This window comes from Aspergillus ruber, assembly GCF_000600275.1.
Source record: "Aspergillus ruber CBS 135680 unplaced genomic scaffold scaffold00072, whole genome shotgun sequence".
NCBI lineage: Eukaryota > Fungi > Ascomycota > Eurotiomycetes > Eurotiales > Aspergillaceae > Aspergillus > Aspergillus ruber.
The window spans coordinates 2,537-24,743 of NW_024467368.1; the positions used below are offsets into that span (position 1 = coordinate 2,537).

Sequence of the window (22,207 nt, forward strand, 5' to 3'; positions counted from 1 at the left end):
CTTAGCCAAACTGCCATCCTTTGGGTTCGTACGAGAACCCCATAACAAGAAGGTGGTGATGGTAAGTGTTTGGACCAAAACAAGCATTAAAAAACAGTAATTAATTTAGATGGATCAGCGATTTATGCAAAAGAATCAGGCCAAATAAGGTGTCTTTAGGTGTCTATGGGCGATCTGTGGGCGACCTATGTCAATGTCTATGAAATAGGGCAAATGTAGTTTTTTTTTTTTTTTTTTTTTTTTTTTTTTTTTTTTTTTTTTTTTTTTTTTTTTTTTCCTCAACTAGATCTAATCAAGCTCATTCTAATCTCGTCTTTGGATTTGGAGTCGTCGCGAGGCCTGTAATGTATATACTTAAAAATACAACCGGAAAATGCATATTTTATGCAAGCCACAATGCTTGCACTGTTTTCAGTCCCATGGGAGTTGCCGCGGTCTAGCTTTAGGGCTCGATATGGACAATAAACTTGATTGAATGAATACCCGTATGTAATCCTAATGCTATTAAATACAGCCAGAAACGGCATAAAATATGCAAGTCACGGGATTCCCTATGTGTCACGGCGCTCTACTAGGATAATGGAACATCCAACTCATGGGTTCTACCTAGGTCGCTATCGACGAGAATAATCAACATGAGGAAGGAAGAAAGGAGGTGACGCCGTATTTATAACAAAGCAAACAACTGCATCTCACGTGATAGCCAGACAACGTGACCAGGCCGTCACACTATGTTTGCTCTTTCTGACAGCCCACGGGTTTGGCGAGGCCTAGATATGATAGATTATGACATGATCGACTACTTGGAATCCGTATATGCAGCTGCTTAACATCCTTTGGGTATACCCGAATGCGGTATTGCACGAAAGCAGCATTCCGTAGCACTATTGCCATGGTTTCTGGATGTGACGTCTTATTTTCTTATAAGAGCGTGTAGTCCTATCACAGTTATAATAGTGCTTTCTGATATTAATATGTCAACCAATGCACTGCGCGCCCTTGTTCTGCAGTCGTGACCCGGATTTGCCGTTGCTATGGCCACCCCAGAATTCTTTTGACCTCGTGAAGGGGGTCATTACCTTGGAGCGATACTCATGGCATGGCCCGGCCCGAAAACCCAAATTACGGAGAAAATGAGACTTCCAAAGTCAAGACCGAACTCTCAACAATTGCTACAATAATAAGCGATTATGAGCCTGTAACCATACTGGTTCATTCCAAAGACCTCTCCGAGGCAGAGACAACATTCCAGGGCTGCGGTACTTACGAAGTAGAAATTAAACCTACCAATATGAATGATCTGGAGATTTGGATGCGCGACATTGCGCCGACATTCGTGTTCGCTGAAGGACCGTCCCATTCGGACCTCCATGGGATCGACTTCAATTTCAACGGATGGGGAGTGAAGTATTTCTCGGCCAGCAATGCGTGCCTTTCCAGACAGTTCCTGGCCGACAGCAACATTCCCCGAGTGGAAACCTCAATAGTTGTGGAAGGCGGAGCCCTGGAAACAGACGGAGAAGGAACGCTACTGGTAACCGACAGTTCCATCCTTAACCCCAACCGAAACGCCAATATCAGTCAAGGGACTATCGAGAAAGAGCTTCGCCAGCTTCTAGGCATATTCAAGATTATCTGGGTTCCAGGCTTGAAGGACTACGAAGTGACCGATGCTCATATTGATATCTGGGCCCGCTTTGTCGCCCCTGGGAGAGTTGTCTTGAATGATCCCGGGCCAAACAGACACATGTTAACGACAATTCATGAAACAACCAAGCAAATATTATTGCTGGCTACAGATGCCAAAGGGCGGAAGTTTGAGATTATTGATCTTCCTAAGGCGGGTAGACGCCTTGAGCCTATCAACCCAGAGCTGTGTTTGAGTTATGTGAACTTTCTGCTTATAAGTGACGCGATCATTATTCCAAGATTTGGAGACCATCTGGCTGATAATAAGGCTAAAGATGCTCTTCAAACCCTCTTTCCAGAGCGAAAGGTGATTCAGATATGCCTTGGTGAGATTGCACTCAATGGGGGTGGCATACATTGCGTGACGCAGGATATCCCAGCAAAAGGGAGATAAGGTGTATGATAGTCTATTTACCTAATGTGATCAGTTGTATATGATAGCAAGATAGACTGACAGTCAGATCCTTGATATGACGGTCTTGAACAATATAAATTTATTGGTAGACTCTATATCGAAATAGTAGCATGGAGAAGGAAAGAAAGAAGCTGGACCTGCCAGCGCTGCGTTATCTGGTGTGCGAAGGGGGTTTCTGCCCTATATTCAAACAGGCCAAAGTATACAAACATCTTGCGTTGTTGGTGAATGTCCGTACTCCGTGACACCTGAACTTGATTCTAATCAATATCGAAAGCTAATATATAGGGAACTACGGCAATTTCCTATTATCAAAGTGTGTCTCTTTTAGCACTGTTTATACTGTCATGGGGGTGTATGCTGTTCGCAGAAAAACCAGATAGTAGTGTTGTAGTAGCAAGATCATCACTGTGCAGCTGACTAGCTCTGCCTCCAACTTTTCATCCAAATCTATCACCCTCACATACCAGTTCAATAAGCAGCATAAAAAAATAAATAATGGCAGCATATGCTCTAAAGCAACCCGTCAATCCTGGCAACTCTATCCTCCTATGGGCCCCCTGTATTGCAGAGATACTTTTCTTCAAGTCCACACCAGTGATGGCAACGAAACTACCGCAACCGACTCAATGATGGCAAAGCCAAGCGGCTGGCGCATCCCAATCGATGACGGGTATTTAACATTGGATACGTAATATCGACTATTGGGGTGAAGAAGAAGGTTATGGGGAGCACAATGAAGAATATGAGTCAGACGAATATGCGATCTTCGATAGTTCGACCATGGTATTTCCAGAGACCAAATTGAGCAGCTTTCTCTATAAGTTCGGATTGTATAACCACCAGAAACCAATTAGACGTGGCATTCAGGATCTATGGCATCAAAAGGTTTAAAGTCTTCGTCCAAGAAAAGGCACAAAAGCTGGAAGAGAGACAGCAATTTATAAAATGCGAATATCTCGAGCAGTCTATGGAGAAGTATAAGCTTATCAATGCGCGGTTAGAAGAAATGAGGCTTGAAATTGAGGATATAGATGATTTGATGAAGAAGGTTGAAAGAATCTTTGACTAGATGCCTGTAAATGCGTGATAGTACGGGTGAAGCTATATTATAGGTGACCTTTTTGAGGATATCTTTTGAACTGACATTACTGCTCACTTTGAGCAAGACAATCGAAGCCCTCATATTTCTTTCCCTACCTCTATAACCGCCACCGTCTTTATGGCTTTCTATTTGGTTCTAAGCAAGTGCACACAACGAGCCCTATTCCACATCATCCAATCAGTCCTTTGTTAACTGGCCTCCCTACTCGCAGGCAAATTATTTACAAGGCACGCAAAAACTATACTCATGATAAAGGCTCGCATTATGGGTATCGAAGAGTCGAATGTCCCTCTGTTACCCCGCCTGAATGTATCAAATACCAACGGGTTGTCTCCGTTAAACAGCCCTCAAACTACGAGCACCAAACTCCTTCCCCATCCACCACCCAAGGATCCAGAAGCTTCATCGCTTGATTAATACAAGAGTAATGACGCACAGCGGCTGGAATTTGCTTCTGTATGAGCAAGGAAACACACCCTCCACAGCCACAATCTGTTTCCCTGTGCCAACCTACATTCTCTTCGAAACGGCTTAGAAACCGCACCATATTGTGATGCAGCGATTCGCTGGCCAGTGGATGTACGGATAAATTAAGTAGTGGCTTTCGCTGTGACTATCGGGATATTAAGTAATGTGCGGGTTCACGATTATGATGCTTTAATTTTCATATCCTTTAGAACATCCCAGGAAGCGGACAACTCTTAACGGAGAGATTCACCAACAAGTGGAAGAACCAGAGCTGGGGCATACGGCTTGATTTATTACAGGGTGTTGTGGGCGTCTATTGTATATAAAAAGTGTGACTAGTAGGTTTACATCATGTTCGCCCTTCACAGACTAGAAGTGAGAAGTCTAGCTACAGCGAGGAATCAAGTGATTGATTCTGTCTCGATTTGCACTTTAATGCATGAAGCTTCCAGCAAAAGGCAGATAGTCTGCACTCATGAATCATTCAATTCCAGAGTCTGACCTCTGCTCAATAGACTAATGTATGGGCCCTCTTGCATTATCACAGAATCGCTGGGTGAAATGTATGTTGTCTGATCGTCGAAAGTGACTAGTCTATAACGTCTCTCGCACTGAGTCCCAATATCTTCAGCAAAAAGCCAGATTTTCGTATGCTAATTTTTTTCTGGGGATTTCTTTCAAAGGACCGGTCGTGATGCTCTGGAACGGTACTGTAAGCCAGCGTACATATAGTGTGTTGCAGCATCGCACAAGCAAAGAGCCAGAAGCAGACAAGCGGCATCCAGAGTAAAAATGATAGTCCAGTGATCAGCTTGACGGTACTCTTCTGTATCATCTATGCATATGTTCGGAGCAATAGTGGAATTGGACTCAATTTGAATTCACGGACAGATGCAGTCTGAGTTGATACTGCCTTGATGAGGATCAATTGGCAGACGGTGAAGCGAGCTCCTTCAGATGGGCGGTTGGAGAGAATTGAATGGTGCAACGTAAGAATAGACTCCCTTAAATCCCTAAATGCCAAAATTTAAATTCATAAAATCCGATTGAACTATATAGTACGTAGCGCATAAATACATCACTATACAACCACTAAAGGCCACTAAGAAACAACCGCCAACTGCTCATTGACAGGCAAAGTATCCCCCAACTCCGAAGGCAAAGAGCGGAGATTGGTTTTTGGCCCGAAAATCAAACAATGAGTTGATCCACCGTAGTGGAACATTCCAAGTTCGCTTCCTTTGCTCACAGTGTCACCTTCATTGACCTTAATATCGCATGTTGATACCTCTGCCAGTCCGACTGCCAGGAAAGCTACTTGTCCAATCTTCGGATTATCAGAATCGATCAGGATTACCGCTCGTGTGGCTGTGGCCGTGACATCCGTAGGTTCGGGGTCGGCATCTTGTCCTTGTCCGAAGAAGCTTGCTCCGGGTAATTTGGAGAGGAAACTGCCCCCGGTATTGATGCAGTTTTGGTCGTAGTATGTGCCTTCAATAATGTATGTCTTTGACACTTTTCCACTAACCGGTGCGTGCCAGCGGTGATAGCCCAGGACACTGAGTGCAGCTTGGTACACGGTACCACCGATAAACGGCTGCGCAAGTTGATCGTCCCCCAGCATCTTCGGCAGAGAATACTGCGTACCCTTGACATCAAACTTCTCACCACCACCAACGCCATGAGCGACTCTATATGGCCTCGACTCGCACGGGTTAATAATAACATTCGAATCATCCGCCCCCGCAACAGGCCTCACGCCCTCCCGCAACGCCCTCGTAAAAAACGCATCCCAAGACTTGAACCCATAATATACCTCCGCTGCATCACAAACATACACCTCGTCAAACCCGTAATTCTTCCCGTTCACGTTCGCCGCTTCCGTGAGTGCCTTCATGGCCGACTCCCCTAACCACCCGGTCGCCGTGTCGTTCAGGACAGTCGCCGACTCGGGTGACTTGAGAAATTGTCCCCATGCTGTAAGAACCTTCTTTATCATACCGTTCACGGCGGGGTTGAGAAACGTCGTGAGTCCGCTCGAGGCGCCAAGCGGCCAGTCGAGGACCGCGTTGATCGGCATCCCCACCACCCCGACTCGGTTGTTCACGTCAGTCCATGTCGGTGCAGTCATGAGAAGCTTGTTCAGAACTTGTAGAAAATGCTTGTAGTCCCGGATTGGAGGGGATTTCGAGGATTGTCTGGTGCTGAAGAGGGTTTTGTTCGGGAGTTCTTTGAAAGTCGAGATGAAGAGGTCGTTCACGACGGAGTCGGACTCGATGAGTTCGCCGAATTCACGGAGGACGGGGTGGAGGTCGTCAGGATTGTTGTCTGCATCAGTGACAACCTTTGCGAGCCATTCTTGCTGGACGCTGGGGTCTGTGGGCATCCAGTCTCCGAGGCTAGTTGATGGTTAGAGTGCGGTCGTATATGTTGAGCAGGGAATACACACCGAAAAAGCTCTTGCTTGTCGACTGCTGTACTCATATTGTCTGATTGTATATAGTAGTGTTATGCTGATGGTTGTAATTGATCTCAGACGGAATAGCGAGCTATTTACATCTAGGTTCAGAGCTATGATGTAACCATGCATCATGATATAGATCGGCTCATGATGCGCGGCGTTAGGCAGTGCATTTGTTTCAGTATATTCTATGGACCACGGAGTGCACATTTCACAGTGACTACACGCATATTCCACGCTACATGGCACATACTCTAGGCGTATTTGTATAGTTTTCATGTATGCGGGGCCCTTGAATGGTCACCCCACGGAGATATGACATCATGGTATACATATCTACCAGGGGTAAAGGATGATAGCCCCATAAAAAATTTACAAGCGCTGCTTAACGGCAGAGGACGGATTATAAGTGGTGGGTGGTTTCTCCGGGTGCGATTGCGGGATATGCGCCAAAGATGTAGGGCATGTAAAATAGAATAGATCTTGTTTAATATTTAGCACCCTTCTCGCCCTTCTCACCCTTCTCCGCCTTCCTGATACTGTCGCCCTCACTTATATAATCGGTGTCGCTCTCAGCATATATCAACCCTTTCTCCTCATCCCCAACCTTCTCCTGTTTCTGTTCCTGTTTCTGTTCCTTGTCCGTCCTCCTAACAACCTTCCTCGTCCTACAACACCACCCCACCCCAAGCACAAACGTCGCCAACCAAAGCGCCATACAAACAAGCCCAATCCATACCCCTGCCCTCATCCTCCCCAAACTCTCTGTAGCTTGCACATAATCCCCCTCAATGTCCTTCTTCACGTAAATATTCCCAAAGACACCCGTCTGCGCCATCCACAGCACAAACAGCACAAAGTCCCAAGTACACCATCCGACCCGGGTGACTGTCGCGAAGCAGTGCACTATGCAGGTGATTGCGGAGAGGGCGGCGACAACTTCGGCGTAGATCCATTCAGAACCTGCGGGAGCGGAGGTTGCGGTGGAGTGGGTGAGGTCGATGCCGTAGAGGGCGGCGGTTATTATGGCGAAGGTGAACTGGAGGGTGCGAAGTGCGGTGCGGATTATGAGGCCGCAGGGGCCGGAGTTGTGCCAGTATTGGTCGATCTTGGTGTTGTTTTGGAGTGTTGGTTTCATTGTTGAGGCTGGCTGTAATGATATATAGATCGGTGCCGCTCGAGGATGAAGATGGGTGCAAAGGCAGCCGGTGTGAGCTGTAGATAGAAAGGAAGGCCTATAGCAAAACCGAAGAGGAGCCAACCCAGATTTAAAACAAATCAGCCATCCAAAAATGGAAACCATGCATTTTCTGATACCTGGATGCCACTAACTAAATCCAGTAATTCTATCGTACTCGTAACACGACGCCCAATCCCGTTGAAGCGGGATGTCCAGAAGCGGAATGATAATCGGGATGCAGCATTAGCGCTGTTTGGAACCCCTTCCAGGGCTCTGCGAAAAAGTCTATCTCTGTTGAAACCTTCTATATTTGGTCCTTCCGGACATTATTCGGATAAAAGCAGTAGAATGATAGGGGTTCCACGGGGCTGATGAGGTTCTTCCGTGGATATCTATAGAAGAAACGTTCATGTAGAACGTGGACCTTCAGTGTATCTAATTGTTTGCCCGTGCTTGGAATTCTCTTTTTCTTCTATTTCCCCTTCCTTGCTTAGGGGATTACATCTCTCGTTTCCTAATTATCACATGACCTCATTCGGAAGAACTAAGGATATACAGCAGTGACTGAAATGGCAAACACGCCATGCCAATTCCGTTGACAGCAACCACCTACACCCTACGAGGCGATCTCCCCCGCGAGTCCAGACACAGCAAGCTTGCCTGCCTCATACGTCCCGCTCCATCCCGCTGCGCCTCTTCCAGAAGTCTCGACTACCAATGACGGATGCGTGGATGTCCGAGTTGGACAAAGGTTCAGCCGGAACGTGGAATGGTTAATGCGCCGCAGCAGCACCAGACAACCCACAGACAAACATGAAACCTCTAGGCCATGCCAACAACAAACATGGCCTATCAAACTCAATATCGTCATCCAAATCGTCGGCAGCCGTGGCGACGTGCAGCCCTTCATTGCCCTCGGCGCAGGACTCCAAAAACACGGCCACCGGGTCCGACTGGCCACCCATGTAACCTTCGAGCACTTTGTCACAAGCACTAGTCTCGAGCTCTACCCTCTCAGTGGGGATCCTGCCGAACCAATGTCCTACATGGTTCGTAATCCAGACCTAATCCCAAGCATGAAAAGCCTGCGGGCAGGCGACATCCAAAAGAAACGTGCCATCATCGCGCAGATACTCGATGGTAGCTGGTAGTCATGTATCAAGCCTGATACGCATTCTGGGAACCGTTTGCGGCAGATGCGATTATCGCAAATCCGCCTAGTTTCGCACATGTGCATTGTGCGCAGGCGCTGGGTGTACCTGTGCATCTTATGTTTACTATGCCATGGACAAGTACGAGGAGGTTTCCGCATCCTTTGGCGAACTTGAGGTACTCAGGTAGTGATCCATGTTTGAGGAATTTGATTTCGTATCATTTTGTTGAGTGGTTGACTTGGCAGGGGTTTGCTGCTTTCTTGGATTAACAGGCCATATTACTGACTTGTGCGACTGCAGTCTGGCGGACTTGATTAACGGTTGGTGCAGAAATGTGCTTGAGCTGGAGCCTGTACCAGCTACAGAAGGGCCGAATCTTACAGCGACTCTGCAGGTGTCGTTCACTTATTGCTGGTCTCCGACATTAATTGAAAAGCCACCGGATTGGGGGTCTCACATAGGTAAGTTCTTCCCATGCATCCCATCATTTCATTTCTAACAAGATCAGATGTCTGTGGCTTCTTCTTCAGAGAACTGCCTGCCTATGACCCACCAGCAGACCTCGTCGTATTCCTTGACGCAGGTGATACTCCAATTTACATTGGCTTCGGAAGCATCGTTGTCGAAAATCCAGAGGAAATGTTGTCTACTCTTCTACAAGCAGTCGGAATGGCCGGTGTACGAGCCATAATCTCCCGTGGATGGTCTAACTTCGAAGCGCCCGGGAATTCAAATGTTTATTACATTGGGGACCGTCCTCATGAACGGCTGTTTCAGCATGTGGCTGCTGTAATGCACCATGTTGGCGCTGGTACGACTGCTTGTGGGTTGCGGTATGGGAAACCGACCGTGATTGTTCCATTTTTCGGAGAGTATGTTCTCCTCTTCATGATGATATCAATATCCTTATGGCTGATGCTTAATAACTTCTAGTCAAACATTCTGGGGGAAGCGTCGTAGCTTCCGCAGGCGTGGGCCCGAGCCCTATTCCACAAAAGTCCCTTACGGTAGAGAACCTAGTGGATGCAATCAAGTTCTGTCTAACAACCTCTGTTGCAGTTGCGGTGCAAGATTTAGCTAGAAAAATGAATCAAGAATTTGGAGTTCGGGCTGCAGTCCACTGATTCGACGCTCATCTTCCGCGGAGCGAGATGCAATGTGATATACTTCCTGATCAACCTGCTGTCTGGGGGATCAAACGCGGGACGGCAACAATACGCTTGTAAAAAGTTGCAGCTTGTGCTTTAGTACGCGAAGGACGTCTCCAGAGAAAGCATTTAAAACGGTGAGTATGCTACGAAACCATGGTACAGCATAACAGACGGGCTAGCAAGAGGTAGTCTCGAAACAAAGCCCATCGTAATCAATATTCGACGATGGGACCCTCTCACAGCCATGTCATCAGCCTCACTATCAACAATGAGCGGCATGGCCGATGCCACAGCAGGCATAATCCTTGACCCTTACCGCGAATATAAACGCCATCGCTCAATGTCAGACCCGGAAGGCACACTCACTACAGATTCCCAAACCGGCAATCCAAACCACACCCGCCAAATGACCCTCCTCTCCATCACCAGCCTAGGCAAGTTCCTCGGCCGTGTCTCCCGCGGCGCCCTCCTCGGCGTCCCCATTGCTGCAACGGAAGGCATGCGGTCCCTCCTGCACCTCTACGGCGGCCCCGTGCGCGACCACAACCCCATAACATCCTTTGAAACCGGCGCGGCAGTTGCCTGGTCCACCTTCATGTACGGCGTCTACGAAGGCGTCACGGATATCTTTGTACATACGTACCGTGCGAAGAAAGACCAGGGCGCGGTGGGTGTTGCGAAGGGATTGATGAAAGGACTTGTTAGTTTGACGGTGAAAACGGGGAGCGCGACGATGGGGTTGGTTGCGTATCCGAGCCAGGGGGCTTACCGGGGGTTGAGGAGAGGTTTAAGGGAGTTGAGGGGAGGGTTGGGGAGGGTAGGTGGGTAGAGGGGGAAGTACTTATTAGGAAGGACTTATTCGATGCAGATAGGGCTTGCATGTTTTTTTATGAGGTCATGTGTTCGAGGGAGATATAGCGTTTCACCCCCATCATTCATGTCATTGCACATTGTACAGAGTGGCACGGCACTTATTTAATTCAACCTATGTCTATGCATTGTGGATAGCAACGACCGCACTATATTTGAGGCCAGAACCAGTGGCTAAAACACCGCAAAAACGCGGAGGAAAAGAAAGAAAAAACCATGGAAACCCAGAAAAGTCCTCCCCCGTGAGCATTGGCCCTCCTTGACAAGCTATATATCACCCATTCTTTCTCGCCGCGCCCTCGTAAGACACAAAAACATATCAGTCCTTAATTGGACCATACTTATGGAGCATATCAAGATTTCTATTTTTACCTCCCACGGGTAGACTACCGACCCACATCTCAATCGGGTATAAAAGAAAACGAATACGACTACGAAATAGAGAATTCCTTCAGAACTCTAGACAATGACGAGACTTGTGAGATCACGGCGCACACATCACAAATCGCGCTCGGGATGCAGTAATTGTAAGCGGAGGCGTATTAAGGTGAGTGGCGATCTCCCTTTTTTCTCGCAGTATTTCATGCATTGATAGCCCACTTTCCTCTATCTTGGGCCTCATTTCCGTTTTTCTCTTTGCTTTGTTTGTTGCAGCTTGAATTTATCAATCATGCTGGATACTCTGCTCTCGCTATTTTGTTATCCCCAGCGGAGGATTCGTCTTCCATCTGTGAGCACCGACACTGACTCCCGCCAGTGTGACGAGAAAAAGCCCATCTGCACAAACTGCGCCAACCATGAGGTCGAATGCACTTTTTCTGCGCGTGAAAGCTCCGAGTTATCTTCCGCTGCATCCGGATCCTTATCGCCTAGTGAACGGCGTCCTCAAGAAAAAAAGTACCGGTTCCGAACCTCTCAATATACAACTGAGATCTCGAATAGAACGGCCCAATCACCAGCCTTAAAGACCACAGAAATGCCATATAAAGATGTTTCTACTGAAGCGAGCATGGAATCCATCTCAATGGTTGACCTTCAACTCTTCCACCACTTTCTCGTCTCTACAATCCCCACCACGGTTGACGACGATCATGGGCGCGCTGTCTGGCAGAATCACGTCGTGCAATGGGCTTTTGAGTTCCCTTCAATTATGCATCTCCTATTGGCACTATCAGCATTGCACATGGGTCACGGGAAACCGGCCTTGCGGGTGCAGTATCTCCAACAAGCCGACGACCATTTCACATTCGGAGTCCAATCCGTCACAGCAGTGCTCTCCGAACTCAACGCAGACACATGTCAAAAAGTGTATATATCTGCCGTGATGATCTGTTTCGCATACTTTGGACGAGGGCCCCGACCAGGGGAGTATCTTGTTTTCAGCGACAATGGCCCCGCGGAATGGCTGGTTCTCATGCACGGCGTGAAGTTGATTTTGGAATCTCACCGTAAAAAGGTGTTTAGCGGGGTTTTAGAGCCCAAGCCAAGCTCTGACATCCCAAACATGAGCCCATCAATGCAAAATGAAATGCAGGAGTACACCGCACAAGTCCAAGGCCTTCAGCGCCTCGTCGATATACAGCATTCATGGGACGCGGGAGACCGGGTCATGTACGTATCGGCTATCGACAACCTAACATCCACCCTGGAAGAAGTATACCAGAAACGCTCCCTTCACAAGCCAGCCGTTGGTTTAATGCACATATTAATAGGATGGCTATATCGCCTGCCTCGGGACTTCGTGGCAGAGTTGGAGCGGAAGAATCCATTGGCGCTCGTCATTCTTGCGCATTGGGCTGGGCTATTGAAGTATATGGAGTCTGTGTGGTTTATGAGGGGGTGGGGGGAGCATGTGTTGAATGGGGTTTGTGCGTTTTTGCCGGCTGATTTGTTGGGGTGGATAGAATGGCCGATGGAGCGTGTGCAAAAGGAGTGATTGGTTATGCCTGGTGTTCGTTATCTCAGCTTCAGCAGGACATAGAGCTATACCAGGTATACGGCAGTGGCTCTGTATATAGACACAGAAGCAAGATTCTATATTTTCCGATACTAGATAGACAGCTCAATTTAATGATGTTAAGAAATAACTTCGTAAACAGACACCGGCCATCTTTTACTATCCCTACTTCTTAGCACATTCTCTTTCGGCATTAACAAGCTCAGCTCGTTACCGCACTTTTATCAATACGATCCACCACCAGTATGTGGTTCACAAGCTACACCGAAACATAGCCGTTCCATCGACCCAGACCATCCAGCACCATATTCGATGAAGCCTTCAGTATTCTATGTTCTGAGCAACAACGGTTGCTCTCAAAGTTGCGCAAGGCCACAGGAACGAACTTTGTCTCAGCAGCACTGTGGGTGTGCTTACAAGTGTGCGACATGACAAAACTTTGTCAACTCGTAAACGATGCAAATAGCGGAGTACTGCTTGGTTACTTTGACGCACTCCAAGGCCGCTGCCAATAAATACCTCTTCATTAAATAAAGCGCCTATCGGATTGGGACCTACCATCAGTCTGGGATTAACCGTTGGTATGGGGTCACATTCATTCCATTCCCTAACCAACCCTACCCTCCCTAATGCCCAAGCGTCAGGTTTACACTTAGACCAATGCGGAGAGATAGTGGATGCCTCCACAGAAGTTTCCACTAATTTGGTTGTTGACTCACCATTTTACTCCTGCCAAAAAGACTGGAATCCACTCTGGAGTGACTGGAAATAGATGTACCGTCAATTCTATTGGTTATTGACATTGTTTGCCGGAGTTGATAGAAATTTGCTCTGTATATATTCAAGGAACTTTTCCAACCTAGTTTATTCACTGGGCAGAACATTCAATTGAATGACGTAGTGAGCAGGCGCCGGTAGTCCTCTACTATAGCCTACTCCAATTTACTAGCAGATTATTTTGTCAACGCGCACACTTTTACTTATTATGTAATATCACCATGCTCTTCAAAAGAATCCCTAAAGACCACCAGATCGCATCGTATGATTCGACCGCATCCATCATTTGAGCAAGAGCGCCTTCTATCTGAGTTCCGCGAAGCCACAGAAGACTTCATCCTGGCAGCCTCCCGAGCATGCCTTCACGTATGCGACGTAGCAAAACTCCGTCAGATTGTAAACTCCGCTAAAACATGATGGCTCTAGGTTAACTTGACGTTATCTCTAGACGCCTATGCTTGTGCTTTGTACTAAAGAGGCTGATTTGCACTAAGCAAGCTTTGTGTCTCAGAGGAGCTTGTTATGCGGTTTATTTGGCTCTACTTTATCTGATCCTTCATGGTTTTTAAGTATATATGCGCTGAGTTGTATATGTGTGATGGACGATTGCCAGTTGGAGTAGAAAGATATCAGAATGTATCTGATTCCACATCTGTAGCCAAATTTTTAAAATTCCTCTTGGTTGGATTGTTTTATTGTCTGTTTCTGAGTATAAGTTGTGACGGTTAGCGGGGCGCCAGAAACGGCTCCCATTGAACCATCCTTCTGCTGAGCCCTACCGCCTGCCGTCGACGGGAATACCATTGCCCTTTGCGGTATGGCGTCCACTGTATCAGGGATAGCGCCGCCTTGTGCTGCTTTTAGGCTGCTCACATGCCGCCTCAACACATCCATTGCACCTATAAAAGCCCGATATCTCCCCCTCAAAGAACCATGCACTTTCTCTCTTCTTTTTCCCTCTCCTGTCTGTCTCGCCCGGTGCACTGCCCTCTTACCAAGATGCCGCGTTACCCGACAATTACCCTTTTCCAATATGGCGCCGGAGTGGCCGACGGTCATCTGAACGATTGAGACATTGAGACCTTGTTACTGTCGCTTCATTGGAAATCGACCTATCCACATCACCCCCTGGTGCTGTGCTGCTGCTTATGATTGCAGTTATGGGCCCCTTCATGCTTGGTCCGCCAGCTGATCAGCGACTTTTGAGTTTTTGGCTGTTGCTTCCGGCCGTGCCATCCTATTTGGGCTTTCCCTTGAGGACTTCTGGATGCTCAGCTGCCCTGCTATGGTCTTTTATCTTGAAATCTCATGGTTTATTCTTCGGTCAAGCTCCTGAGTTTCGACATGGGATAGGGAACTTCCTGGTTATCCAGCATCCAGGTCTGGCTGTGAACTGGAGGGCACCTCTCCCCCTCCACAGCCGTCTTTCGACCCCACCAGGATCAATTCATTTACATATTGTCGCCATGTTTACCAGCCAATAGCGAAATTACTGCATCCTTTTTATTTCAGCATGTTTGACATGCGAGGCTTGGAGCTGCAACACCCAGATGCGATTGGCGCAGGGCACTGGATCTCGGCCTCCAGGTGTCACTAGTAGATGAAAATAGACACGTCAGCAGATGTGATTTTCAGGACGAGAGAAATTCGCCTCATTGCTTCTGTTTTGATGAGAAAGGTGGAATGGTAGACTTGGCAGACCGAGGGCAAGTGTAAAGAGGACAATTGAGGTTGCAGAGGTTGCAACATCTCAACTCAATTCTCCCACAACCCGCACTCTTCCCTTCAGCTTCCACTCCCCTCCTCTTCCCTCTTTCCAATCACCTGTCTGTCACAATATATCCCTAAATATCCCCATTTCCTAAAATATGCCCCCTACCTTTCACATGAACAACTTCAAGCCGTGGGCTCGCTCTTACAGAAAGCCATTCTCACCATACAAATCACCCAATCCATACACCCCAAGAACCCAAAAATCCCCTCGCCCCAAGCCTTATCATGACTCCCTTCCAAGCACTTTGCCACTTCCTAAGCATAATCTCCCTGCACGGCCACCAGCCGAAGTTTGCGTGCATATCAATGCAAACACTCAGTCGTGTACATCATCAAGCTCTCAATCTCAACCACTGGAAATATCTGTACCAGAACAGAATACATATCCGGAGACTCCTGAGCACGGCACAACATCTTCCCATGATTCAGCGCCTCACTTCTCAGATCCGGATCCAATTCCCCGCTGCGATATTCAAGACGACACTGATATCCCAATCAAGCCGCCCGCCTTCCGGGGAGATTCAGCAGAGAATGCTCTATCATCTCCCAGTATATCTAGCTCGGATGACAGTCTAGAAGAGTTCTTCAGGCTTCCGGATGCACAGGACGACATTCCCATCGACCCGGCAATCCTTTCCAACCACTTGCCTTGGGAGGATGGCAGCCTCCAGCAATCTGTCCCACAAGCCGACAGCTTCATCAATTCAGAGATGACTTGTTCATATCCTGACCCTCCACCCGTTCTTCACAGCCCACCTAGCTATCATCAAGGTTCATGCGAAAAGGCTGGTGACCAGAACGGCGATACTCAAACAAGTGACCACTCTCACATCCATGATCATCAACAACTGCACCCCTTCCAACATAACACCGATCCCGACGCTTTCTACCCCGATGGTGTCCGCGGGGACCATCACGTCGGTGGACAGTCAAAAAGTTCTAAGCGGAAGACGCAACAATCAGATGGGCGAGCTCACAAATGGCTTCCAGTTCCATCAATGTTGCTGACCAGGGAGGATTCCTTTACGCTTCGCTCTCACTTCATGTCTGCCCCACTTGATGATCGTTTGCAATTCCTTTCTTGGCTATTCGAAGGTGCTCTACCACATTGCATGCCTAGCTCTTCACTGACAGCATGTGAAGAGAGAGATGCGCTGGCAACCAGTTGCTCAAGTACCCCGCATGAGATTGAACAAAATCGGCGTAATCGTACAAAGGCCCGAGGAGGCTCCAGAAAGAATATGCCATGGTCCATGGAAGAGGCGAGCCTTCTGCTGAAGCTGAGAAAGGAAGAAAGTCGGTCTTGGTCAGAGGTTGCAAGGTTATTCTCGGAGCGCTATCCAGGGAGGACTTTAGGCGCGATACAGGTACACTGGCGTACAACCCTCAACAAGAAAGCAGATTAACGCTTGGCAGGAATAGACATACGATATTGGCATTCTTAACCGTTTACAATCTAAGAGGATGAGTTACGGTTCTGCTCAGATCCAGGCACGCCCCTGCGGCCATCACTGGGGATAGCAACACATACATGAGCCTGGTGTTAGACGCGATCGTGTCACATACTGTGCTTCTGGCCACATCAGCAAGTTTTGTGTCGGTCGATCATCATCATGCCTGAGTCCTGCTTCAGAGGTGGATCCAGCTCATTTGCCATACACCTGAGCGAGATAGAAACCCAGTCCTTTCCGGCAGTATTGTCTGTAGCGATTCCATGTATGTGATTCTGAGCTCGTGACAGGCTGCTGGACGGTGCGCTGGGCCTCTGTAAGCTCTGTGCGAAGCTTACTGACTTCCTGCTCCAGCTTTGTAATCCGCTCAAGATAGATTTCTTCATGAATCTGTTGTTCTGCTCTCCAGTTGGATAGCTCTTCCGCCAGGTGTGCCTGTACCTGTTCCTGGACCATCTGATATATTTCTTGTTGCTGTGTCTGGGCTGCTTTCAAGGCCTCCACCAACGCCTGAGCTTGCTTGCTCACGTCCAGCAGGAAAGTTTGATGCTTTGGCCTGCCCATCAATGACTTTTGTAGAGACTTTCATTGCCTGATTCCGCTTCTAGCCTCGCTGGCCCGGCTGCGGGCCCTGCTGGAGCCCTTGGGTTGCCAGCGCTCATGGCCCTCATTTTCATCCATGTTCATACTCTCTGTGCTGCCATCATTAATTACGGGCTGCATCACGTTCCCAGATTGCCAACAGGTTGGCGTTGGGGTGACTGGCGTGTCTTGTGTTTCCGCGAACTGGGAGGCCACATTGCCCACTCCGGGGGGTGACGCGTGCGATACACCACCACCATGGGATCTCAGTGCCTCCATGGTGGTTTATAGGTGCCAGGAGGCCCATATCAGTCGATTGACGCGTGAAAAAGACGTGTTTTTCTTGGGTACTGATTTTGATGTGCCGCGCTGTTGGGAAATACGTTAATTAGGGGTAGTAACATTGAACATAAATGCATACTTCATCTATTTCAAGCTTGGAATTTCACACAACCAAACAAAAGGAAAGGATCCAAAAACACAGGAAAAGCAAGCCAAACTCCAACACTAATATGTTAACGCCCCGGCCAGTACATAATTTACAAGATTCGAGTGCAATTCAAAGGGACTTTTCCATGAGATCGACGGTGGACTTGCAATCATTCACTGCAGCCTTCCACTTCTTGTCATTATCCTTGTTCTCCTCAGAAGCTGTGATAATCTGTTAGTTCAGCCTCATGGGGCCGAAGGGAAGATCGCTGTCAGCTCAGCGTTGACACAGCCTTGAGACCGACAACCGTTTTAACAGAACATCAACCATTCCCGAATTCGAATTGTGGCTTCTTAACATAGTTATAGCGCGTTATCCTCTTTGCCTTTTAGAGCGTTATCGACTTTGAGTGTGTTTTGATGCGAAATGGACCCCCAGCATATCTCCACAACTATCGCCGCATTAGTCAAAAAGGGCACCCTGGTCCCCGACAGGACGGTCTCTGCCACAGGAGCGAGCTCGACAACAGTTACCCAGAGATCGACTGCGACCACCGCAGCCACAAGCGAAGCCTCAGAGCCAGCCTCAAAGTCGCCAGAAACAGCACAAACAGCCTGTGGAGAAGCGATTTGATGAGGTTGTACGGGGATTGTCTCAACAAGGGTTTCAATCGCAGCAGCTGATGAGCGTGCCCCAGAACCGCTCAAATTCTGGACAGCCCCTGCAGCAGCTCTCTCATGCCCATCCTGAACCACAATGGCCTCAGTACATATGGAAAGCGTCTGTGAAGCCCCAGCCGCCATCTCAGCCACCTCAAGTACAATCTCTAAAAGAGACTGTTTTCCATAAAGATGCCATTCTTCCGAAATCAGGTCGAAATAAATGTTCTCTGGGAGACAGCCAGACTTTCGAGGCCCTGTTCCAACCGGAACCGCTCGAGGCGCTGGATAGTGTTGGTGCTCAAGATAGCTCTACGCAACAGCAGCACCCTCAAGTTCAACCCCAGGAGCTGCTGGCAGAGCAAGAAAAGTCTAAATGGAGCATAACGTAAGCCATCTCGAGCGGCTCCGGATCCTACGGCCGCCGCCAAGTTCTATGGTTTTTATTCAAACTATATATAGCGACCTGATGGACCATCATTGAATGATGAATGGCATTCAAGCAGAAGGCTCGCGTGTGGACAAGCGTTTTCCTGGTAGCATAACTCCACTTGCAGAGTTTTAGAGCTAGTGGCAAAGCAAAACTACCATATCCACACTATAACACATGCTTAGGATCAACTAAATCCCCCCCCACAATCTGATCCGGAATATGCGTCTGCACGATCCCATCCTCGCCCAAATACTCCGGCCTAGAGTACAACTCAAGGCCCGCCCATTCCAAACTCTCCACACTATTCCAGAGCTGAAATGCCGACACAAATGGCACTCTCCACTTCCACCATATTGAGTCCTCTGCCTCATTTACCTCCGCCTGGCCTGGGATGCACACCTCCTGCTCTGCGTCCTGCAACATGTCTTCCCACGCCGACTTCTCCATGAAATGATGCATGACAACATTCCCTTCTTCCACGGATCTCTGATCCAGAACTGCAATCCATTCCGCAACTAGACTGTGATTTCTCTGGCGTCTGAGATCGGTAGTGCGCTGTTTGGCATATTGTCGGAGGTCGGTGTCGGAGTATCCTTTAAAGCCCGTTTGGAAATCTTCAATAGGAGGGTCGGAATTTGGATTGTCGAGAGTGGACTGGTCAGGATCGCGAACTAGACTGAAGATGTTGGATGCGAGGGATGGAATGGTGCAGTCGGTCATTAGACGATTGACTACCTATGGTCGCGTTTAGTTTAGCATGTCAAAGGTGCAGATTGGGGGAGGGGGCTGCGGGGCGTACCGAGGCCGGCATTTGGGCCGTGCAGAAGAGAAGTATGCCCGACATAGTTAATATCAAGAGTGAAAGGATTCTGGTAGTGGAATTTTAATGTGGTTTATTCGACTGAAAAGAATAATATACGACTATAAAACAGGCTATATTTAGATGTCACGTTCCGTGCGGGGACTGGCTGGTAGTTCAGGCTGAGCGAGGCGCACCGCCGAATCTGCCTGATCGTCCCGCCCCCATCACCATCAACAGCTTCCTAGCTTTCGATATGGCAGTTGGCAGTTTGCCTGGAAGGAATTACAAGGCACTCTAGTTTCAAAAATAGTTCATATCAGTTATCATGCTGAAACGGGGGCCATTTTGAAGGAGCCTTGTCGTGTCGCGAAAGCATGTATAAGTTCAAGCAGGTTACCAGCCAAGTAGTTGAATATTCACAATCAAACTAGTTATAATATATTTCAAGGACGCAGACTATTCAGAGCCCAAATTATTCATAATGAAGCTTGCACAGACCCTCACCGTGTTACTCGTTGCTGCTAGCTCCCAACTGGCTCTAGCAGCTCCAGTTAACAATACGGAGTCGACAGGCCTGGAGACACGAGGTCTAGAAGCCAGAAAAGCCAATGGTGTTGGCAACAGCAAAGGAAACCCTCAGAAAGTCCAGATCTCAGTCAATGATAAGGGTGCCCTAACGTTTGACGCCGACTGCTGGGCCATGCTGTGCAAAGGGCAGACCAGAGTTCTGTATGATCTGTCTTTCAGCCAGAAATATTCTCCAATACATTGAGCATGATTAGGCTGCGGCAGCATCCAACGGATCATATGATATCAAACTATCACATCCGCAGATTGCGGACTTGGATGCCAATTTGACATCCAACCATCCGCAGCGATGAGACTTGGATGTCCAACTCGATCTGTTGGATATCTTTTGGATATCCAACAGTATATCAAACACTACAAATATGCCAAGGCTCATGACCTAGAGGAGACTGCATAGATTATGCATTCTTCGCGGTATTTTTGACGTATTCAGTGTGTAACTGATTTCCTCGAAATCATTCTGGGAACTATTGCTTTATTTAATGCATTTTGGTCGAGGTGGTGGTCAAGCAGTTCTTTATTTAATGATTTCCGAGGAAATAAGCTGGAAAGGAATTCTTTGGTAAGATTGATTTCAGATGAAATGCAGTTTCTTTGGTCTTTTCTGCGGAGAAAAATTCTTGCTACTATTACAGTCTATCAATCTCAAATCCATCCGGCAGCTTTGGCTTCTTCCAAATCCTGCCTGACCGCGCCTGCGTGCTCCTTTCAGTTGCCATTTCAGGAAGTGGGAAGCCATTATCTCCATCATCTTGAAGCTCAGAGGTCTTATACCAAGGCCGCTTGCGTCGTTCTTGCTTCCTCTGAGTTGTAATTTGTGTGAGAGTCAATTCTTCCTCTGAATTATCATCATCTGAACTATTCAAATCATCAGATAGATTGTTGCCCTTGCAGCCCTCTTCTTCATCATCACTGATCGGCTCAACTTCATTGAGAGATGGCACAGGCTTCCATATCTGATCAAGCATAGCAGCCTCTCCACTAGACAAATGCTCCTTGATCATCTCTAGCTCGCTTTGTTCAAGCTCAAACTTTGATGAGAATAAATGGAGCATCAAGCCTTTGATTGTGTCTGGTTTTAGTTGCCCCCGACGATAGTGGCAGACATCACGAGCACAATTGAAGAGCCTTTCAACACCAGCACCACTGGCAGGTGTTGAGAGGATATCCCGTGCTATCCTTGCAAGCACAGGATACTCATGTTCATGCTCTTTCCAAAAGAGACGAGGGTGCCCCTTGGTAAGTCCTAAGGAATGGGTTAGTATTAGAATAGCATAATGGATAGATGTGCTAACCTTTAGCGAGATATCACGTGATCTCATCCTCTGGTTGATCCACTTCGGCTTGGAGAGAGGTCTGAGAATCCATCATAAGCTCAAGCTCATTTTCGATAGGATCTTGAGATGCCTGGATATTCACTGGCGCTGCTTGAGGCACTACTTGCTGTTGATATCAGTTAAACTCCTTCTGTAGCACATCCTGATAGGTTTTCATAAAATCAACACAGTTCCCATCCTCATCTTCTCCTCGCCAGTCCTTGCTGTCAAAGTAGCGAAGCTTCTTTGAGGGACAAAGAATTGTTGCAATTGCATATACTATACCATATGACTCCTTATCTGTTGCATAGTAATACTTTGAGAGTTTTTCCTTTGCAGCTTGAAGTGCCCGAAGCATTTTCTTCTTCCAGGGAACAGCTTTGCATTTCAGTTTCTTCTCGGCAGCATCAAGGTGGCTAAAGAGCTTGTTGTAAATGCTGAAAACATGGTGAACTGTAACATCCCGAGTCTTTGATAGGACATTAGTCAAATCAAAGAAAGGCTTTGTGATTAAAAGCAGATAATCCACTTGGCGCCATTCTTCTTGGTCAAGCTTGAATTGAACATATTGATGTATTGTGCAGTACTGGTCAAAGACCTGTTGGAGCTTCCTAGCACAGTCAAGCATCAAGAAAGTAGAATTCCAGCACGTGCGAACATCTTGAACTGGAAGAAGCTTTGGCACTGCAGTCTGTAGAGCCAGAAAAGCTTCCCGGCGCTGTGGACTAGCATTGATGAACACAGCTAGCCCACGAATCTAGATATAGTAGTAGTTAGCACTATCAAGGAAGTGTAAGATACTAAGCTAGACTTACCTTCTTTAAAGTAGCCATGATATCTTTTGAAGGCTGTCTTGAATTTGTTTGTAGTGACTCAGTGCATGCATCAGACCACTCAGACTCTGCCTCTTTATTAACTGGGTTTGCTCTGATCTTTCCGAGCAGGT

General features: G+C 47.6%; 12 protein-coding genes across 12 annotated transcripts; 6 read left to right on the plus strand and 6 right to left on the minus strand.

Annotated features, from left to right (window-relative positions):
* Positions 1-1,099: 1,099 nt before the first annotated feature.
* Positions 1,100-2,083, plus strand: EURHEDRAFT_468213 (agmatine deiminase family protein; the record flags this gene model as incomplete). The annotated part of the gene is made up of 1 exon (XM_040785242.1): positions 1,100-2,083. One exon carries the CDS (start codon positions 1,100-1,102, stop codon positions 2,081-2,083), a length of 984 nt encoding a protein of 327 aa, XP_040633684.1.
* A 2,696-nt stretch (positions 2,084-4,779) lies between these two features.
* Positions 4,780-6,161, minus strand: EURHEDRAFT_382356 (phosphatidylserine decarboxylase family protein; the record flags this gene model as incomplete). The annotated part of the gene is made up of 2 exons (XM_040779527.1): positions 4,780-6,076; positions 6,127-6,161. 2 exons carry the CDS (start codon positions 6,159-6,161, stop codon positions 4,780-4,782), a joined length of 1,332 nt encoding a protein of 443 aa, XP_040633685.1.
* A 635-nt stretch (positions 6,162-6,796) lies between these two features.
* Positions 6,797-7,249, minus strand: EURHEDRAFT_431408 (uncharacterized protein; the record flags this gene model as incomplete). Its single annotated transcript, XM_040783414.1, has 1 exon — positions 6,797-7,249. A coding segment is annotated over one exon (453 nt), but the record flags the coding sequence as incomplete, so codon positions are not given.
* Positions 7,250-7,327: 78 nt separating this feature from the next.
* Positions 7,328-10,452, plus strand: EURHEDRAFT_519439 (glycosyltransferase; the record flags this gene model as incomplete). The annotated part of the gene is made up of 7 exons (XM_040786787.1): positions 7,328-7,348; positions 7,921-8,458; positions 8,515-8,719; positions 8,773-8,933; positions 8,981-9,344; positions 9,425-9,587; positions 9,826-10,452. The coding sequence occupies 7 exons, from the start codon at positions 7,328-7,330 to the stop codon at positions 10,450-10,452; spliced, it is 2,079 nt and encodes a 692-aa protein (XP_040633687.1).
* Positions 10,453-10,959: 507 nt separating this feature from the next.
* EURHEDRAFT_468215 (Zn(II)2Cys6 transcription factor domain-containing protein) lies at positions 10,960-12,429 on the plus strand (the record flags this gene model as incomplete). The annotated part of the gene is made up of 2 exons (XM_040785243.1): positions 10,960-11,040; positions 11,251-12,429. The coding sequence occupies 2 exons, from the start codon at positions 10,960-10,962 to the stop codon at positions 12,427-12,429; spliced, it is 1,260 nt and encodes a 419-aa protein (XP_040633688.1).
* Positions 12,430-14,072: 1,643 nt separating this feature from the next.
* EURHEDRAFT_417883 (uncharacterized protein) lies at positions 14,073-15,198 on the plus strand. Its single transcript, XM_040783303.1, has 3 exons — positions 14,073-14,687; positions 14,712-15,010; positions 15,038-15,198. The coding sequence occupies exons 1-2, from the start codon at positions 14,388-14,390 to the stop codon at positions 14,829-14,831; spliced, it is 420 nt and encodes a 139-aa protein (XP_040633689.1). The 5' UTR covers positions 14,073-14,387; the 3' UTR covers positions 14,832-15,010; positions 15,038-15,198.
* EURHEDRAFT_348693 (uncharacterized protein) lies at positions 14,904-16,526 on the plus strand. The gene is made up of 2 exons (XM_040778427.1): positions 14,904-16,367; positions 16,417-16,526. The coding sequence occupies exons 1-2, from the start codon at positions 15,096-15,098 to the stop codon at positions 16,420-16,422; spliced, it is 1,278 nt and encodes a 425-aa protein (XP_040633690.1). The 5' UTR covers positions 14,904-15,095; the 3' UTR covers positions 16,423-16,526.
* Positions 16,527-16,646: 120 nt separating this feature from the next.
* EURHEDRAFT_382361 (uncharacterized protein) lies at positions 16,647-17,015 on the minus strand (the record flags this gene model as incomplete). The annotated part of the gene is made up of 1 exon (XM_040779528.1): positions 16,647-17,015. The coding sequence occupies one exon, from the start codon at positions 17,013-17,015 to the stop codon at positions 16,647-16,649; it is 369 nt and encodes a 122-aa protein (XP_040633691.1).
* EURHEDRAFT_417888 (uncharacterized protein) lies at positions 16,671-17,531 on the minus strand. The gene is made up of 2 exons (XM_040783304.1): positions 16,806-17,531; positions 16,671-16,716 (listed from the first exon to the last, which is right to left on the minus strand). Exon 1 carries the CDS (start codon positions 17,310-17,312, stop codon positions 17,037-17,039), a length of 276 nt encoding a protein of 91 aa, XP_040633692.1. The 5' UTR covers positions 17,313-17,531; the 3' UTR covers positions 16,671-16,716; positions 16,806-17,036.
* Positions 17,532-18,358: 827 nt separating this feature from the next.
* EURHEDRAFT_417889 (uncharacterized protein) lies at positions 18,359-19,457 on the minus strand. The gene is made up of 2 exons (XM_040783305.1): positions 19,355-19,457; positions 18,359-19,290 (listed from the first exon to the last, which is right to left on the minus strand). The coding sequence occupies exons 1-2, from the start codon at positions 19,397-19,399 to the stop codon at positions 18,721-18,723; spliced, it is 615 nt and encodes a 204-aa protein (XP_040633693.1). The 5' UTR covers positions 19,400-19,457; the 3' UTR covers positions 18,359-18,720.
* A 292-nt stretch (positions 19,458-19,749) lies between these two features.
* On the plus strand, positions 19,750-20,179 carry EURHEDRAFT_417891 (uncharacterized protein). The gene has a single exon (XM_040783306.1). It carries the CDS (start codon positions 19,839-19,841, stop codon positions 20,127-20,129), a length of 291 nt encoding a protein of 96 aa, XP_040633694.1. The 5' UTR covers positions 19,750-19,838; the 3' UTR covers positions 20,130-20,179.
* Positions 20,180-20,574: 395 nt separating this feature from the next.
* Positions 20,575-21,267, minus strand: EURHEDRAFT_468219 (uncharacterized protein; the record flags this gene model as incomplete). Its single annotated transcript, XM_040785244.1, has 1 exon — positions 20,575-21,267. One exon carries the CDS (start codon positions 21,265-21,267, stop codon positions 20,575-20,577), a length of 693 nt encoding a protein of 230 aa, XP_040633695.1.
* Positions 21,268-22,207: the final 940 nt, after the last annotated feature.

What these genes read in the sequence shown, in the direction of transcription:
- EURHEDRAFT_417889 (XM_040783305.1), bottom strand. Translation starts at nt 19,399, where the DNA reads ATGTCGGGCATACTTCTCTTCTGCACGGCCCAAATGCCGGCCTCG. An exon ending in CGGCCCAAATGCCGGCCTCG is followed by an intron (nt 19,291 to 19,354) that starts GTACGCCCCGCA and finishes ACGCGACCATAG; the next exon opens with GTAGTCAATCGTCTAATGAC.
- EURHEDRAFT_417883 (XM_040783303.1), top strand. Translation starts at nt 14,388, where the DNA reads ATGGGCCCCTTCATGCTTGGTCCGCCAGCTGATCAGCGACTTTTGAGT. An exon ending in GATCAATTCATTTACATATT is followed by an intron (nt 14,688 to 14,711) that starts GTCGCCATGTTT and finishes ACCAGCCAATAG; the next exon opens with CGAAATTACTGCATCCTTTT.
- EURHEDRAFT_417888 (XM_040783304.1), bottom strand. Translation starts at nt 17,312, where the DNA reads ATGGAGGCACTGAGATCCCATGGTGGTGGTGTATCGCACGCGTCACCC.
- EURHEDRAFT_417891 (XM_040783306.1), top strand. Translation starts at nt 19,839, where the DNA reads ATGAAGCTTGCACAGACCCTCACCGTGTTACTCGTTGCTGCTAGCTCC.
- EURHEDRAFT_348693 (XM_040778427.1), top strand. Translation starts at nt 15,096, where the DNA reads ATGCCCCCTACCTTTCACATGAACAACTTCAAGCCGTGGGCTCGCTCT.